The 13,904-nt window shown below is 53.1% G+C and overlaps 2 protein-coding genes across 3 annotated transcripts; one reads left to right on the top strand and one right to left on the bottom strand.

Annotated features, from left to right (window-relative positions):
* Positions 1-100: 100 nt before the first annotated feature.
* Ptrh1 (peptidyl-tRNA hydrolase 1 homolog (S. cerevisiae)) lies at positions 101-1,592 on the top strand. 2 transcript variants are annotated; one of them, XM_013021514.1, is made up of 5 exons: positions 101-210; positions 538-760; positions 988-1,087; positions 1,254-1,299; positions 1,398-1,592. In XM_013021514.1, the coding sequence occupies exons 1-5, from the start codon at positions 115-117 to the stop codon at positions 1,578-1,580; spliced, it is 648 nt and encodes a 215-aa protein (XP_012876968.1). In that variant the 5' UTR covers positions 101-114; the 3' UTR covers positions 1,581-1,592. The 2 variants fall into 2 exon arrangements, with proteins under 2 accessions (XP_012876968.1, XP_012876967.1); XM_013021513.1 differs by having other exon boundaries at positions 517-760.
* A 196-nt stretch (positions 1,593-1,788) lies between these two features.
* LOC105989433 (chromosome unknown open reading frame, human C9orf117) lies at positions 1,789-9,084 on the bottom strand. The gene is given in 10 exon segments (XM_013021512.1): positions 1,789-1,846; positions 2,148-2,334; positions 3,546-3,596; positions 3,696-3,817; positions 4,683-4,833; positions 5,046-5,176; positions 5,495-5,762; positions 6,174-6,327; positions 7,576-7,847; positions 8,915-9,084. Coding segments are annotated over 10 exon segments (1,557 nt in total). The 3' UTR covers positions 1,789-1,795.
* Positions 9,085-13,904: the final 4,820 nt, after the last annotated feature.

The following is a 13,904-nucleotide window of genomic DNA, read 5'->3' as shown; positions in this document are numbered from 1 at the left end:
TGGCGTCCGCGAGACTCGGCCCGGATTGGATGTCTCCGCGACAGGTGGCGATGTAATTGGCTTCAAGTCTGGATGACGTCAGGGGGCGGGGTCTGGGCTGTGAAGGGGGTAAACATGTCGCCGTCCGGTCTTTTGCGCGCGGAGCTGTGGCTGAGTCGAGCCATGAGCCGCCGAGTTTTGGAGCCTGGGTGGCCCACGAAGCGGTGGCTGGTGAGTGGGCTGTGGGCGACGACGCGGGGTCCCTAGCTCTAGTTCTGCCATTATCTTCCAAACCCCCCAGATTCCCTTTCTCGAGTTTTCTTACCTACAAAATGATCCCAAACTCGACTGCCTCCAAACTTGCCGGAGCTCGGCTCCTGCCTCTGGGCGCCGTGCGCGTCCCGACTTTGGGAGCTTCTGAGGGGTTTCCGGGCCCCTCTGAGTCCCGCCCCCAGTCTGGCCCTGCTGTTCGTTTCTCTTCTGCTTTGGGTCCCAAGGGACGCGCGCTTTGGGATGATGAGTGTTGTCCGGCCTCAGTTTCCCTGGTGCGGCCGGCAGGTGGCTGGCCTAGGGAACCCGGGACTGCCCGGCACGAGGCACAGCGTCGGCATGGCGGTGCTGGGACAGCTGGCGCGGCGACTGGGAGTAGCGGACAGCTGGACGCGTGATCGGCGCTGCGTCGCAGACCTTGCCCTGGCCCCGCTCGGGGATGATGCCCAGTTGGTCCTTCTTCGTCCTCGGCGGCTCATGAACGCCAACGGGCGCAGCGTGGCCCAGGCTGGTGAGTTGAGGGCTGTAGGGGCGGACCGACAGGGAGGGTGTTGGGAGCAGAGAGGGGCCCCTGGCTGCAGCAAACGCCTATTGAGCTCCAACTGCTGCATGTCCCTGAGTACTTTGGGAGCTTTACTTTCTTTATATGTGAAGTGGGGTTCATTGAAGTCCCTCATTGTGGGCAGCTCCCTTCAAGGCAAATAGGCAATAACCTGGGCCATGTTTTCCTGTGCCAAGCCAAGCTGTTTGGACTGACTGCAGAGGAGGTATACCTGGTCCACGATGAACTGGACAAGCCCCTGGGGAAGCTGGCTCTGAAGCTGGGGGGCAGTGCCAGGTGAGGATTGGGGATGCTGGAATGCTGACCTTCCAGTTGGGGTGGAGTAGGGCAGCTGCCCTGCCTCCTCAGGAGGAGGCCATCCCGAGGCAGCCTAGACAGGGTTGGTGGAGGCCGCTGACCTAGGGAGGCAACTGACTATTTATTCTTCCTCCATCCCTTGAAGGGGCCACAATGGAGTCCGATCCTGCATAAGCTGTCTCAACTCCAGTGTGAGTCTGCCCCTCTGTGCTGTACCGGGAGGGGGCAGCCAACATGGGGCCCAGCCATATCTCACCAAAGCCCTCTGGTTCCCTCTGGCTCCCCACAGGCAATGCCAAGGCTGCGGGTGGGCATTGGGCGCCCGACGCACCAGAGTGCAGTACAGGACCATGTCTTGGGCTGCTTCTCTCCTGATGAACAGGAGCTCCTGCCTCCGTTGCTAGACAGGGCCACCGACCTGCTCCTGGAACACATCCGTGCTCGAAGCCAGGGGCCCTCATCAGGCCCCTGACACCAGGAGACTATGGCTGTCTGTCTAATCACAATGCCCACAAATCCAGCCACAACCACAGAACTGCCAAGCCCACCTGTGGTATCCACTTTTTATATAACTCCTCTTTGGACTGTCTCCGGCCACTTGCAGATTCAAGAGGTGGCCAAAACAGTTCATTTCTAGGATAGAGGGCTGGTCTTCTCTCCACTTGCTGCTTGGGATGCAGGAAACATTTAAGGAAAACTAAGCTTTTTGAACCTTTTTAGAGAGGCAGGCATGTAAACCTGTAAGATTAAAAATGCCAGTGAATTCTGAGGTCTCCTGGGGATGGAGGGGGGAGGGGGAGTCTGACCCTTCCATAGCTAGGGGGGGGGGGAAAATTGGGTTCCAGCAAGCTCCCTTCCCAAGATGTATGTGAATGCCTTAGCCTACGGAGGGCCCCGTGTAGCATTCTGCAGTCCATATTGCAGATGGGGATGCTCAGAGGTCCCACTACAACCTTAAGGCCACCCCACTGTAGCCTGGTGGGATTACAGTATGCACCCAGGGCTGGCTGCCACCTTGCTGCCCCTGGGGCCCTGGCACCTCAGTAGATCTGCTTGTCTTGAAGGTCCCCATGCGGGTGACATAGGAGAGCTGCCTGAGGTCCTGGGGGTTGGGTGGAATGTGGGAGCGGCGAGGCACCAGGCCTAGGTCTCCTGGCTGGTAGGAGGTAATGCCAGACAGGTGCTGCATCAGAGACGTCATCTTGGGCGGCTGGTTGCTGGGACAGCTGTGGGAGAAGCGGGGTCATCACATCTACACATCTGTCTCCCGGAAGGGGGGCCAGGGTCATCTGGTTTTTGGTTTTTTTTGGTCAGTCATGGGGCCCGAACTCTGGGCCTGGGCACTGTTCCTCAGATCTTCAGCTCAAGGCTTGCGTTCTACCACTTCTGTGGTAAAAAGACACTTCTGGCTTTTTCTGCTCATGTGGTACTGAGGAATTGAACCCAGGGCCTCATGCATACAAGGCAAGTGCTCTACCACTGAGCCACCTTCCCAGCCCCTGAGTAGTTTGTTGGAGATAAGAATCTCAGATACTCTTCTGCCTGGGCTGGATTCAAACCACGATCCTCAGGTCTCAGCCTCCTGAGTAGCTAGAATTACAGGCATGAGCCTGTATCCAGCAATCTCCTAGTCTTTTTGGTTTTAGTTTTGTTTGGGGTTTTTTTTAACTGTATTTTTTTTGTCTTTTCTTTTTTGGTACTGGGGATCGAACCCAGGACGTTGCGCTTGCTAGGCAAGCGCTTTGCCACTGAGCTACATCCCAGCCCTGGTTTTAGTTTTGCAGATAAGGTCTCCCAGGGTCAGCTTTGGCCTTGATTTTCCTTACCTCTGCCTCCTGTCACTGAGACTACAAGTGTGTGCCACCGTGTCTGGCTTGGTTGTTTTGTGTGTTCTTCCTGGGTTTGAACTCAGGGCCTGGACACTGACTTTGAGCTTTTCTGCTCATGGCTTGCACTCTACCTCATTGAACCATAGCTCCACTTCTGTTTTTTAGATGATTAATTACACATAAGAGTCTCATAGACTTTCCTGCCCTGGTTGGCTTCAAACCTTGATTCTCAGATCTCAGTCCCTCAAGTAGCTAGAGGTGTGAGCCATTGTCACTTGGCTATGTGGCTTTTTTGTTTTTGGCCAGTCATGGGGCTTGAACTCTGGGCCTGGGTGCTGTTCCTCAGCTCTTCAGCTCAAGGCTAGCACTCTACCACTTGAGCCACAGCACCACTTCTGGTTTTCTGGTGGTTTATTGGAGATAAGAGTCTCATGGACTTTCCTACCCAGGCTGGCTTTGAACCATGATCCTCAGATCTCAGGTGGCTGTCTTGTGACTTGTTTTGAGCTAGATTCTCACTAACATTTGAGCTTTGAGCCCTGGTCATACCACCTTACCTCTACACCTCCCCAGTAGCTGAGATTACCATGCCTAGCTTCCATGGCTGCCTTTCCTGAGGCCACACAGGACCACCTGCTCACCTCTTCTTGTGGGAAAAACTGCTCTGGTTATTTCGGGCATAGCTGCTCCCGGGGCGGCTGCCCTGGGGGTGGCTGGCCCGGGATTGGATGCTCCGGGGTCGGCTGCTTTGCTTATACACAGACAGGTGGGGTCTCTGGAGCACCACACAGCTGAGCTGGGCTAATAGTTGCTGTAGCAGTTCTCTGCGCTGCATCTGGAGGATCACGCTGAAGTCACTGTCCTGTTCTTCTGCTTTCATCTGCCGGTAAGGATGGTATCAGGCCTACAGTGGCCCCAGAACCCACCTATCTCCACATGGGAACCTCCAACCCCACTGCCCGTTTTCTCAGCATCTGTACCCTGGCTGAAGTGGGATACCCATTCTCCAATTGGAAAGACTGCGGTGTGAAGCTTTCCAGAGCCTTGGAGAAGGAATTTGCCTTTTTGGAGATCTTTTTTTTTTTTTCTGGTCAGTCTTGGGCTTGAACTCAGGGCCTGGGCACTGTCCCTGAGCATTTTTTTTTTTTTTTTGGTCGGTTGTGGGGCTTGAACTCTGGGCTTGGGCGCTGTCCCTGCGCTCTTCAGCTCAAGGCAAGCGCTCTACCACTTGAGCTACAGCACCACTTCCAGCTCTCTGGTGATTTATTGGAGACAAGAGTCTCATGGACTTAGCTGCCTGGGCTGGCTTTGAACCGCAATCCTCAGATCTCAGCCTCCTGTGTAGCTAGGATTATAGGCGTGAGCCACCGGTGCCCGGCTTCCCTGAGCATTTCTGCTCAAGGCTAGTGCTCTATTATTTTGAGCTACAGTGCCACTTCTGGTTTTCTGATGGTTAATTGGAGCTAAGAGTCTCATGGCTTTTCCTGCCTGAGCTGGCTTTGGAACTGAGATCCTCAGATCTCAGCCTCCTGAGTAGTTAGGGTCACAGGCATGGGCCACCAGCTTCAGGCTTTCTTGGCGATCTTGAAGGGATCTTACAATCCTGACTCAGCAAAGGAGTCTGGGCAAAGAAGAGCCTCTAAACCAGGCCCTGCTCAGCCTCTGCCTCCAGGTGGTGCTGTTCTTTGACAAGCAACTTCTGTCCTCGGTACTTCTAGCCCCTGTGCCTCCTGTTTTCTGTTCACCTGCATAATGTCCTGTAAGAAGGAGGTTGCCTGGGACAGGACTAGCTCCAGATTGGCTCGGACCTTCTGCTCATCAGTCAACTCCTGCTTTAGCTCCTCAATCTCGTCTTGCTGCTGTTCCACCTTCTGGGTCAGCTCCTCTATCTGGTTCCTGGTCCATGACAGGATGAATCAACTAGTGTACCTCCTCCCCAGGCTGGGACTGCCCTCACCTGAGCCCTCCTGGCCTCTCAGCCTATCAGACAGATATGAAGCCTCGAAGCCCCTCCAGGAGGGAAAGTCATAGGCCAGACTATGTGGTCCAAAAGATATGGGCCAAAACTGGCACTCTCCCGCCTGGGACTCGGCTCCCCACAGGTGCACCTGAGCCCCTGGTTGTCTATCTGCAGCTGCAGGAAGCTCTGCTCCAGGTGGCCCAGCATGAGGCGCAGCTGCTCGGCCTCCATCACGCCCTGTTGCTGTTCTCGGCATTTCTCAGCTAGCATGAGGATGATCTGCAGAAGATAGGCAGGTGGCCACACTGCAGTCCTGCTGTGGGGCCCCAGACCCTCCCTGCCCACCAGTTCGCGACACAACATGACCATGCTTGCCTCAGAGGTCAGCACACCTCTGGACAGCATGGGCAGGGATGGGCTCCATGTCATAGTATGCAACAGGAAATCTAGTGCGAGGCCAGCACCTAGAGTTCCCACCACAAGGCCTCGTCCCCTCCCCATGGCACCCTCCCTCGTTACTTAGCTTCAGCCTGGGGTCCATTCTTAGGGCCAGCAGGGCCCCAGGGTTCCCTCCTTTGTGTGATGGCAGACACACACCTTCTGATGGCTTTTGCTGTTCCTGGCCATGACCTTCTGGGTGCTCTCCAGCACCCCCACCTCTTGGCACAGCTGGCCCTGGTGGTCCCGGAGCTGCTCATTCTCGTGCAGCAGCTGCACACCTTGTTGGGACACCTTGGCCAGCTTCATGGTCACAGTGCTGTTCTCCAGGATGGCCCGCTTTGTTGTCTCCCACATCTGGTTTGTGGCCATCTTCCGAAAATCAGCAGCCACCAGGTTCACGCGCTGAATAATCTCCTTCCTCAGCCTGGTCAGGACCGTGGGAGTGGAAGGGGTAGAAGAATTCAGGTAGATGGGCAGAAATCCAGATGGCCCCTTTTTCTGTCGGGGTCCCTGGAGCACCCATGGCCATTAAACACCTCTAGGCCTCCCCCATAGACTCTAGGCCTTTGAAACTCCAGCCATGGCAATGTATCATCACCTAGCAAATGAACAGAATTGACATCACAAGAAGTCCAAGAATTCTCTAAAGGCAGCCTGAGGCTTGGAGCTGACAGCTCACCTGGGTGGAAGAAGTAAACCCCAGCCAAGGTTCCACGGAGCAGGGGCTGGGAGCGGGCGAGGGGGTGTGTCAACAACTTAGTCCAACCCCCAACCCAAAGCTGAGGATGGAAAGGTGGCATGTGTGTGGCCCCAGCAGGGCGTCAGGTCTGCCCACCTGTCCTTGTCCAGCACTGACTGCTTCTCCAGGTTGTAAATGTAGTCCTTGTAATCTGCTTCCTGCTTTTGTAGCTGGTCCTCCAGTGACTCGAACTTGACCATGAGCTCCTCTTTCTGCAGCCGGAATTCCTCTAGGGCTGCCAGCTTCCCCACTGCCCACCAGAGGGCACAGGCCTGATGAGAGGGCTGCCAGCTTCCCCACTGCCCACCAGGGGGCACAGGCCTGATGAGAAGACTGCCTTACGGGCCTTGAGGGATGCCCCCAAGTGTCCCGTGGCATACAGGTCCTGCGCACCATTCTCATCTTCCTCTTGAGATGCCCTGCGGCCTCCCTGCCACTAATATTTTTTTTGGGGGGGGGGGCGGTTGTGGGCCTGAACTCTGGGCCTGGGCGCTGTCCCTCAGCTCTTCAGCTCAAGGCTAGCGCTCTACCACTTGAGCCACAGTGCCACTTCTGGCTTTTTTTCCCTGCTTATGTGGTGCTGAGGAATCGAACCCAGGGCCTCATGCATGCAAGGCAAGCGCTCTACCACCGAGCCACCTTCCCAGCCCCCTGCCACTAATCTTACAGAGCCTCATTCAGATTCCCACCTCCTCCAAGAAGCCTCCCTTGATTCTGTTCTCTACTCACACATTAACAGTGACAATGGCAGCTGAACTTGGAACCTCAGGGCCAGCCAGTCAAGCTGCCCTTTCACACCCTCCCCCCCGGAGCTATTATGTGTGTGCGCACACATGTGTGCGTGCATGTATCTGTATGCCCACACCAGTATCAGGGCTTGAACTCAGCTTGCACTTTGACTTACACTTTTGCTCAGCTTTCTTTCTTGTAGTTGGTGTTCTACTACTTTAGCCATCTGTCCAGGCTGGCATTTTTGGTGGTTGAGTTGGAATCCCCTGAACATTTTTTTTTCCTTGGCTGGCTTCAAACTGTGATCCTCTAGGTCTCAGCCTCCTTAGTTGCTAGAATTGTACATAGCTAGGACTATTCTTGTATCTGTTTGAGCCACAGCTCCACCTTTGGCTTTTTGGTGGTTTTTAGAAGAGTCTTATGGACTCCTGACTGGGCTGGCTTTGAACCGCTATCTTTAGATCTGAACTTTCTGAATACCTAGGATTATAGGTATAAGCCATCAGCTCCCAGCAAGACTATTCCTTTTTAAATACTTCCTTGTAAAAAAAAAAAGAAATACTTCCTTGTACAAACTGGGAGAGGAGTTGGGGGACAATTAAAATGATGTATTCAAAGAGGCACGCACTTGGTCTTACTCTAAGCTGTGTTAGCCCCATTCCCCAGGTGAGAAAACTGAGAGACATACACATAATGGTGGGCTGGGGCTTGAGCCTGCATCCCTCACTGGCATGCACCCACAGGTCTGCCTGCCGAGTCCCCTCCTTACCTAGGACGATGTTCTCCGTGGTGAGTTGGTCCTTGGTCTCCTGGAACTCATGGCGCACCTGTGCTAGCTGGGCCTCAAATGCATCTTTCTCCATCTCCTTGGCCAGCTGCAGGGTCTGCAGCTGCTCATTGAGGTCGGTGATCTCATCCACCCTCTGGTTGAGCGTGCGCTTGAGGAAGGCCACAATCTCTTTCTTGTTGTTAGCCAGTTGCTCAAACTCCTGGCGGAACAGTTTCTCCTGCACAGCCAGCTCATCCCACTTCCGCTGGTACCTGGGGTGGGGCCCAGGCGGAGGTCCAGGGTCCAGCTGGGCATCTGCAGCCGGACTTGCTCTCCCGACTCCTCCTCCCTCCGGCTCTGAATCTAGCCTCATTTTCAACTGTGTCTGCCCCGATTGGTGGTCTTGACCTCAGCCAATCCCTATGCTCAGCCTTTTGCGCTTATTCCATCACCAGGACATAAGCCCCGTGGGGACTCAGCCTTTACTAAGTTCACATGGCAGGCCCCATGCACCTCGTACATGGCGTGCATCTGTGAAGGAATGCTCACAGCCACCTGGGAGGGCATACGCAGAGGCTATGCTAATCATCCCCATTTCCTAGACAAATGGAAGCCACGAAGAAGTTTGTAAGTGGTGAAACTAGAGCTTGAACTGGTCTGTTGGGAAAGATGAGACAGCCATAACAGATGTGGGGGTCGCCAGCCAGCTCTGCGTCCCGTAATACTTCCAACCCCATCTTCACACCGCTGCCTTCCCTACCCTGCTCATCAATGAGCCTTAGTATTGCCTCCTTGAGACCCCTCCTGGCCCTGAGCCACATTTGTGGCCTTCTCTTTGGCTCCGTCCTATGGGTGGGCTCTTGTCCTTTGGGACCTGGTGACAGGATCTCTGCTTGGTGGATCCCTGGCCTCCTTCACTTCTTCACTTCTCAGGGCGTGACCGGGGGGGGGGGAGGCAGGCAAATAATAAACATACATCCAGTACCAGTCTGAACATTCCCCCCCCATGCATTCCATGTGGGGTTTCAGAGCACCATGTAACTAGCCTGGTACCAGTGGCTCTTGGTTGAGCCATCGCAGGTCTCAGCCATGGTGAGCTCTGAGGATCATGATTCAAAACCAGCCCAAGACTCTTACTTCTTAACCACCCAAAGAGCAAGGAAGTTCTGGAACTCCGGGAGCTAAGAGAAGATGGGAAACGCGCTTCTGCTAGGTGGGGTGGGGCGTGCCTGGACATCCCACTGCCTCCCACAACACAGGTCCAGAGCTCCCTGTTCAAGCCTACAAGGGCCGCTGGCCCAGAAGCACCTCCCTGTGCATCGTCCCTGCTGCCACTCACTTGGCCAGCCTTTCCTCCAGATCCTGAATCTGGGCATGGTAGAACTCTCGAAGCTCCTCTATCGACAATGTCTCCTCAGCCTTCAGGCCGGGGACGATATCCTTCTTGTTCCCTTTCTTCTTCTTGGTCTCAAGTTCCTTGCCTGTCTTGCTTGGCTTTTTGGGAGCCATGCTAGATGGCAACCACTAAACCAATGTCCTTTTAAAAGGCTAAGTGGTTGCTAAGGAAGTGGGTCCTGTACATAGCAACAGCCTCAGGGAATGAGGTAAGGCTTAAAGGGCCCCTGTCTCACTGGCTTCCCCTTTTAAGGCAGAAACCACCACCTGAAGCCCTGGGTGTCCCAGGCCGGGGCATCTCAGACTAGCATGCCTGGCTTTTGGGCCTAGTTCTGGGTTCCAGAGAGTTGTTTCCTTCCTCTAAATAGAAAGATATAAAAAATTAGAGGGCTGGGAATGTGGCTTAGTGATAGAGTGCTTGCCTAGTGTGCATGAAGTCCTGGGTTGGATTCCTCAGCACAACATAAACAGATAAAGCTGGAAGTGCCACTGTGGTTCAGGTGGTAGAGTGCTAGCCTTGGGCAAAAGCAGCTCAGGGACGGTGCCCAGGTCCTGAGTTCAAGCCCCAGGACTGGCAAAAAAAATTAATTAGAATGGTCAGGGGCTGAGTGCATGACTCAGATGGTAGTGTGCCTGTGTAGTAATCTCTAAACCCCAGTACCAGAAGAAAAGCAAACAGAATGGTCAGGGTCCCAGAAATCACCTGTTCCTTTGGGCCAATCAGAAAACAGAGGCCCAAAGAAGGCTCGGACCTCCTCTGGGAGTGTCTGCTTTGAGGCCATCTTGTTACTTTTTCCATGTCATTCTCTTGTTTTCACCCGGCGCAGGGCAGGAGGCAGTCTGGTAAGAAAGGACATTTCTGGGGCTGGGCAGGTGGCTCAGTGGTAGAGTGCTTGCTTTGCATGCATGAGGCCCTGGGTTTGATCTCTCAGCACTACATAAGCAGAAAAAGCCGGAAGTGGTGGTGTAGCTCAAGTGGTAGAGTGCTTGCCTTGAGCTGAGGGACAGTGCCCAGGCCCAGAGCTCAGGTCCAGAACTGGGGTTCTGGGATGCCCTTTTGCAGAGGCCAGCATGATTTTCCACACCCTTGATGGAAGCTCTCCATTCGCCCGGTGCAGCAGCCTTGTGAGGAAGAGGCAGCCCTTATGGCTGGGCAGGCAGCATATGAGGTGGGAGATAAAGCAGGTGTTTAGCTGGCAGATGCCCTGGCTGGCAGCCATGTGCCCCAAACAGGCTCTGCGACCTTGGGGCCCCTCTAAGGGACAAGATAGCATGAGATCAGGGGTACAGATGCATGGCCAATACACTCCCACACCAGGAGTTAGCTCACGAGTCATCTGGACCCTTGTTCCCACCTCAGGAGTCTGTGGGCTGCTGCTGCGTGAATTTGATGGGCAGTCCTCAGATGCACACATTTATTGGAGGGAACACAGGCAAAGTAAGAAGTTTTACTTTATCTCCTACAAATCCTCCACGTATGTATTCCAGGTAAGGGCATTAGCTTAAAGGCAGGACAATCTCCTTGAATTGTATAATGCATTTGTGTTTTGGACAGTATGTGACTATATCCCCTGTAATTAACCCTTGAAGGGCTAATTCTTTCTACCTTTTCCATGCTAAGACAACCAGATAGACAACAGCTTCAGGGGAGAGGTCATCCTTTGCGTGCCTGTGAATCCATGGCTCCCACTTCTGCTTAACTTTTTCACTCAAGGCTGGTATGCTACCACTTGAGTTAACACCTCCACTTCCGACCTTTTGCTGATTAACTGGGAGTTGATTCTGTACATAGCAACAGCCTGAGGGATTTGTTTGCACAGGCTGGCTTTGAACCACAATTCTCATACCTTAGCCTCCTGAGGAGCTAGAAATACTGCATGAGCCACTGGTGCCCAGCTCTTTCAACACAATTTGTCCCTTCCCTTCCTGCCTGACACTCAAGATTCTGATTTTAGAGGTCAGGCTCCTCAAGGAAATGACTGAAAAGTGAATGTTTTTTGGTGTATATAAAGAGGCCATATACTAAGAACTGAGATCCCTTTACCACCGATTCTTAATATGCAGTGCAACTGGACTCTCATGTGGATAGAAACATTCAGAAGACCCCAGAATAAAACACTGGGGAAATGCAATGATTAGGGTGAGATAATCCTCTACAAATTCACTGCATGTCTATCAAGCCTACTTGTTAAGATGTCTTTAAGAGTAATGGGTTAAAACCAGGGTCTGGTTTTAACATGTTAAGGAAGATCTGTTCCTTCTGAGACAATGCCTTTAGTGACCTCCTTATTTCCCACTGCCACCCCCCCACCCCATCCCCCAGTCTAATGCAGCCAACTCGCAGCATCACCACACTGAAAACCAGTCTTCAACACACGAGCCCTTGGGACACACCCAAACATAGCCAAACTACACAGGAGAGCAGCATTTCATGAGAACGATTTTTTTTTTTTTTGGTCCAGTCATGGGGCCTGAACTCTGGGCCTGGGCGCTGTCCCTCAACTCTTCAGCTCAAGGCTAGTGCTCTACCACTTGAGCCACAGCACTACTTCCAGCTTTTGTTTTTTCTGCTTATGTGGTGCTGAGGAATCGAACCCAGGGCCTCATGCATGCAAGGCAAGCGCTCTACCACTGAGCCACCTTCCCAGCCCCCCATGAGAATGACTTGAGATGAGTGAGAGGGAGAGGAGAGGGAGAGAGGAAGAGAGAGGGAGACAGGAGAAGGAGGGAGAGGGAGAGAGAGGGAGGAAGGGAGGGAGCTCATCCAGAATCCACTGCTCTGAATGTCCAGCATTGTAGCAGGCTTCTCAGAACCTTGATGATGACCTCAGGGTCACCTCCTTCCTGCAACTTGGGGACTGCAGAGCCCCCAAGTTGTGGGGTTTCAAGACCACACCTGTGAGAGCTGTGAACAGAGGAGGGGGCCAGTATCCCTGAGGAAGGGGTCATTTAACTGTGTGCCCCAAATATGGACCCCACATGCTCAAGTAGGGGGCATCTGTAGACAGAATCCCACAGTATCTGAGGAGACAGGCAATCTAGAGAGGGAGGAACAGGGAGAGGAAGGCGGACCTTCTCTCTGGGGGACATCCTGTCTCTAGTGGCCCAAGACAAGCTTCATGGATTGGCCCAAATGCGAGGCAGCCAGGGAGATAATGTAAGCGATGGTGGCTGGGCTCTGGAAGATGGAGCCACCGCCCAGGCTGCCACCCTCCTTTGGGTTCTGGGAGTAAAACCAGCCCGCACTTCACCTGACACCATGCATGGGCGCTGATTTCTTTATTTATTAGACTCGAGTGCTTTAGTACAGAACGGTACAGAGATGATACATGTTTGTGCTTCGATACTTTCAAACACTGAGATTTCTGATAATTTCAAGGTAAACAAGTTTCAAGACAGACTAGCTTTTTTTTTAAATAACCTTTTGATAAATTATTTTTATATAAATAACAGAAAGGAAAATCCACATTTGACAAAACAAGGTCCTGAAGCATAAGCATTGCTTGGTTGGAGGGAGGGACAAAATAAGCAGACAGGGAGAAACAAACCAATGCAGGTTCCTACAGTTCTGTCCTAAGGAAATGAGACTTTGTAAGGGGGGCTGAGTGACAGGAAGAGGACTGAAAACTAATGGGAGTGCAGAGGGAGATTTCGGAGCCAGAAGAGAACGCCACAGAGCAGCTAACGGGGCAGGCAGAACGTATTTTCAAAAGGAAGGCGAACACCACAGGCACGAGACGCAGTAATATACACAGTCTGCGGGAGGGAGAGGGTGGCGGGGGCTGGGCAAGGGGACATTTTTGTGACTTCCACTGTCATTATTTTTTCACAAGAACAGCAGCAGAACAAGCGGTGTGCTTGCTCCTGGGACCAGGAAACTGCTGAGTCCTGAGGATAAGATATCCTTCTAGCATTTGCTTCTTAACTTTTGCTTTACAGCTACATTTTATACAGCTACATTTTTACACAGAGAATAAAATGATCATTTTTTCTTACAACCACAAAGACATTACCACACACTACACAAAATAAAGAACTATGAAGTATCTTAGACTGAGGATTGTCTGACAGACCACGACCACGCTTGCTGAGTGGAGTCAGCGTTGGCATCACCCGGGGGGAAGGGCAGAGCGCCTGCACCCTTTCCATGGAAAAAGCTCTCTGACCAGAAGCCACCAGGGCCTGTCTGTTCCAGTCCATTCCTACCCCATGAACGCTACCCAGGCTGACCCTTCTAAGGAAGAGGAGCTGTTTAGGGGGATGTGGGGGGGGAGAGGAGGGTAGTCAACAGGTCAGGAGACCTCATGTTTTGCAGAGGCAAGCAGGTTCCAGTGGGAGCCCGCTTTCTGTTTGTCTGGCTTTCTGTTTGTCTGGGCGGTGACAGGTGGGGGTGGGGGGGCGGGAGGCTCCCCCAGGGTCACAGCACAGTGGCCATGGGAAACAGTGCCAGGCAATGAGCAGGATGCACCAGCTGGCACCCAGCCTGGCTTCATGTGGACATCCTTAGCCTCATCCACTGCTGCACATCACCAGGGCACAAGCTCCTGGGGGAAGAAAAGAGGCCAGTTCCAGCTCCAGCCCCACGAGGTGTCTGTGCCCTGATTGTCACTTCCTGGCTTATCTGGACGAGAAGAGGCAGCAAGGGCAGCAAGTGGAGTGCAGATGCCAGGTTAATAATCCTCAGTGTGAAATACTTTTAAGAACACAGACACCGCTGATTCCCACGGAGGATAGGAATGACCCAAAACAAAAATGTGAAAATACCCAAACTCTACCTTTCCATACTCAAGCAGTTTGCAGGGCTTGCAGAGGGTTATGTACAAGGTCACGGAACCATAAATAAGGGCGAGGAGTCCATTCGGTCTAGAGTTCAAAAATGGCGGCGCAGCGCTTGCAGGTGAACTGCTCCTTGTAGTTACATATATAAGATACTC

The sequence above is a fragment of the Dipodomys ordii genome, unplaced genomic scaffold (genome assembly GCF_000151885.1).
Source record: "Dipodomys ordii isolate 6190 unplaced genomic scaffold, Dord_2.0 Scaffold55, whole genome shotgun sequence".
Lineage (NCBI taxonomy): Eukaryota > Metazoa > Chordata > Mammalia > Rodentia > Heteromyidae > Dipodomys > Dipodomys ordii.
The sequence above is the reverse complement of the archived record's forward strand: the minus strand, read 5'-3'. Positions and strand labels throughout refer to the sequence as shown.

Excerpts from the sequence above, each read along its gene's own strand:
- Ptrh1 (XM_013021513.1), top strand. The coding sequence starts at position 115 with ATGTCGCCGTCCGGTCTTTTGCGCGCGGAGCTGTGGCTGAGTCGAGCC. Across the intron at positions 211-516 it reads GGCCCACGAAGCGGTGGCTG|TTTCCCTGGTGCGGCCGGCA; the intron begins GTGAGTGGGCTG and ends GTCCGGCCTCAG. Across the intron at positions 1,088-1,253 it reads AAGCTGGGGGGCAGTGCCAG|GGGCCACAATGGAGTCCGAT; the intron begins GTGAGGATTGGG and ends CATCCCTTGAAG.